We start from the raw sequence: 3,424 nt of genomic DNA on the forward strand, positions 1-3,424 counted from the left end.
CAGATTTTCATGTTGTTACTGGTGTCCCTGTGGTCTCAGTGATGCTCTAACCAAGGAGCTATGGAATTGCTGTATATATAGTGGATATAGCAGGCGTACTACATTCCTAGCAGAAAGGGACTTACTCGCGAGAATTGGATTTGCCCTTAATGTCCGTAGTATTCCTACAGCAGGGCAGTGTGTCAGCAGACTTGATTGAAGATGAAATTAGCCATACCCTGTGGTGGAGGAAGCTGGTGGTGTTTGATGCAAGTACCACTGAGCCCATGAGGGAAGGGAATAAGCTGTCACTGACTGACTGCACAACATGTGAACAGTTTAACTGTCCTGCTTTTTAAAAAAATAGCCTCTACAGTGGCATGGTGTAGTCCGTGCTGAATACCCCAGCTCTCACGGTGGATACATGATCTCCACTCCACAGCCCCAAGTGGATTTGTCTTCCTAGTCAGCGTGGCATTTTGGTGTTTATTGTGTTTTAACTCCTGCCTACATCTCACCCTGTAGATATTTGTGTTCATTTCCTTGGTGCCAGGAGAGATCATGGCTTTCTCCTCTCCTGTAATCAGCACTGCGATAGCTTCATGGAGCTGGGAGTGAGATTTATCTCTTTAATAAGAATCGTCAGGATCCCACTGTGGAATGATTCTAGCAGTTTGTGATTACAGTCTGTTTTTCCCAAACGGTCTGGATAAGGGTTGTAGGAAAAGGAGGATGCTGGGAAACAAAACTGGGCTGGACTCTCCTGCCATGGGGATTTAACCTCCTATATGAATGATTTTTTTCTGGGAGATTTTGTTCTTCAAAAGTAATCTTCAGCAACCAAGGGAGCTGATGATGGCTTCCTCAGAGCTCAGCACAGCCTGACTATGAGGGGAGGCTTGGAGATAGGGTAGACAGAGACTCTAAGTCTGAAGAGATGTTTTTGCATTCCTCGAAAGCTGTCAGTCAAGGGAAGTAGGAGCCTACACACTTGATCTTTCCTTGACCACAGGTGGTGTGGAAGCACAGACAGTGTTCTGTAGCTGCTGTCTGCTCTTGGCCAGCTGCCTGTGTCCTCCCTGATACTGGGGAGATTGCCATCATGTCCTCTGCCTGGGGTGTTTCGGAAATAAAACATTGGGCTCCCTCTGGAACCAAACCCATCTTCTGTCCCAGCACAGGAGCACTGTGTGATGCATTTACCCAGCATGCTTTCCCTGTGTTGTAGTTTGCCTTCTGCGCCAAAGTTGCTTCTGCTTTCTTTTGCAGGTGAAGGCCCAGAGTATGGGGCCAGTGGGGAGGATGCCCTGAGCAGGATCCAAAGGCTGATGGCAGAAGGTGGCATGACGGCTGTGGTCCAGCGGGAACAGAGCACCACCATGGCGTCCATGGGCGGCTTTGGCAACAACATCATTGTGAGCCACCGAATCCACCGTAGCTCTCAGACTGGCGCAGAGTCCACTGGGGTTGAGGGCACATCAGCACAGCAGTCCACCTCACAGCAGCTGGCAACTGAGCTGGAGGGACGGATCCTTTCAGAGTCTATGCAGCTGTCGGATCATGGCCTGAGCCTGCGGACAGCCCTTAGCGGGAGTGAAGGACAGAGCGCTAGTGTTCTGGACCTGCCAGAGCAGGCCCAGTCCTCCATGGACACTGAGGGACCAATTGAGTACAGTGACCTAACTAATAATAACCATCTTCCTGACAGTACCAACTTCTATAGTAATGACAGCACCAGTGGGGAGTCGCGGAACAGGTAGAGATTGAGTTGTGTGTTGGTGCTACCCTTGTACTGCTCAGCAGACCTGTACCTCACAGCTGGCCGGGAGCTGGAAGAGTAGGGATGTGTGGCTCTGACAGGTGGTTTGGAAGGCTTCTTTACTCTGGGTGAGTGGGAAGGGATGTGGACTGCAAGGGAAGCCACGGAGAAGAAAGCATACTTAACTTCCAACATTCCCACTCCTTGAAGATTTAACAGGAATATGAACTGTACTGGCTGCACAGCATGCAGGTTTTGAAGCCCCATGGGATCCCCTGAGCTCAGGCCTAACCCTGCAATTCTGTCAGTGTCATCCTTTGTAAAGCTTCTTTCCTTTCCTCTTTCCTGCCATGGGGCTCATCAGTGGAGTGAGGAAAGGGAAGGGGGCCTGCAGCATCCCTCTGGAGACAGGCAGACCTACTGGGCAAACCTGGGCGTGATGCTCCAGCTGTGTTGCTGGAGTGGAGGAATCTTCCAGGCCACAGTCCTGCTCCGTGGCACAGCACTGCTTCCCCCTCAGAGTGTGGTGTTCTGAGACCAGTCCTGCCTGCGCTGTGGTCTTTTCTGGGAAGATCTGGGCTTTGCCAGAAGCTTCATGGCTCAGGATCTGCTCACAGGTGGGGATCTTTCCCTTTTAGAGTGTTAGTTTAGTACTTGACAGGAACCTAAGCAGGGCTGCTGTATAGAGGGGTAGAGGGACAGGGGCTACTGCCGTCTGGTCAGGATGCGGTTCATGCAAGGATGTTCTAAGCTGTGCCAATATGAACGTGCATGAGCCATCCCAGTGGTTTCATGGTGCCAGGAGTGAGCTGCAGCTCCTTGGCAGGGGGCAGGAAACGTCTTTCAGCTCCAGGCCAGGGTGTGAGGTATGGGTCTGTGATGTAAGGTGTTGCATGTGAATTCTTGACCTTGTACATGTAGTTTCTAGTGGAGAAATCAAAACTCTGATATTTTGTTTTTAGTCTCAAATGTGATTTTCCTTTTCGTTTGTAACTCTCCATCCCTAGCAGGCTTGTGGAGGAAGGACGGGGAGAGCGTGAGTGCTAACGAGGGAAACACCAAAGATCCATGTCATTAAAATATGACAAACCCTTGCTTGACCTACTGTCTTCATTTGTGTGGTGGTTGTCTCTCTGCTCGGCCTTGGGATGGGTACATCCTGCACAGAAGCTCAAGGTTACTTCCAGATGTCAGATGATGAGCACCCCCTTCTCAGGAGGAAAGCAGGCTCAGCCTTTGAGTTGGAAACCCAAAACTGGGAAACAGGGAGGAGCATTTGGGAGTCTTGATTGCAAATCGCCTTTTAACCAGCCTGGAGACGAGCAGGCACTTCAGCGTACTGCAGTAGGGAGAAAGAGGAGTGTTTCTCCTACCCCACTTAAAAAGGTACGTAGAGATGTAGCCCTGCCTGGCGTAGGCAAGCAGAGGTCTGTCTTGGCGACCTCTGGAAGCAGAAAGGAGGTGCAGTCCCTGGCTGTCCCGGATGAAGGAATGCGCGCCCCAGCGTTACTGCCGCTCTGCCGTGAGGGATGCTTCCCCTGCTGTCTGAGCACCTGCTGGCGCTCCTGCCCGGCTCCTCCAGACTCTGTGCTGCAAAGACATTACAATAAATAAGGCTGTCATTAGGCAGCACTCAAGCTCCCAGTCAGAAGAGTCTGTTAGAGAACATTAAGCAAATCTTCTCTT

General features: G+C 50.9%; 1 protein-coding gene across 1 annotated transcript in view; it reads left to right on the top strand.

The window, feature by feature from the left end:
- LOC104513148 (activating molecule in BECN1-regulated autophagy protein 1-like) overlaps positions 1–1,739 on the top strand; it is a gene marked incomplete at its 5' end in the record, with an annotated part of 83,563 nt that extends 81,824 nt beyond the window's left edge. The window contains 1 exon segment of the mRNA XM_010156432.1: positions 1,249–1,739. Coding sequence (XP_010154734.1) covers positions 1,249–1,739 — 491 coding nt within the window.
- Positions 1,740–3,424: the final 1,685 nt, after the last annotated feature.

This window comes from Eurypyga helias, unplaced genomic scaffold, assembly GCF_000690775.1.
Source record: "Eurypyga helias isolate BGI_N326 unplaced genomic scaffold, ASM69077v1 scaffold14550, whole genome shotgun sequence".
In the NCBI taxonomy this organism is placed as follows: Eukaryota; Metazoa; Chordata; class Aves; order Eurypygiformes; family Eurypygidae; genus Eurypyga; species Eurypyga helias.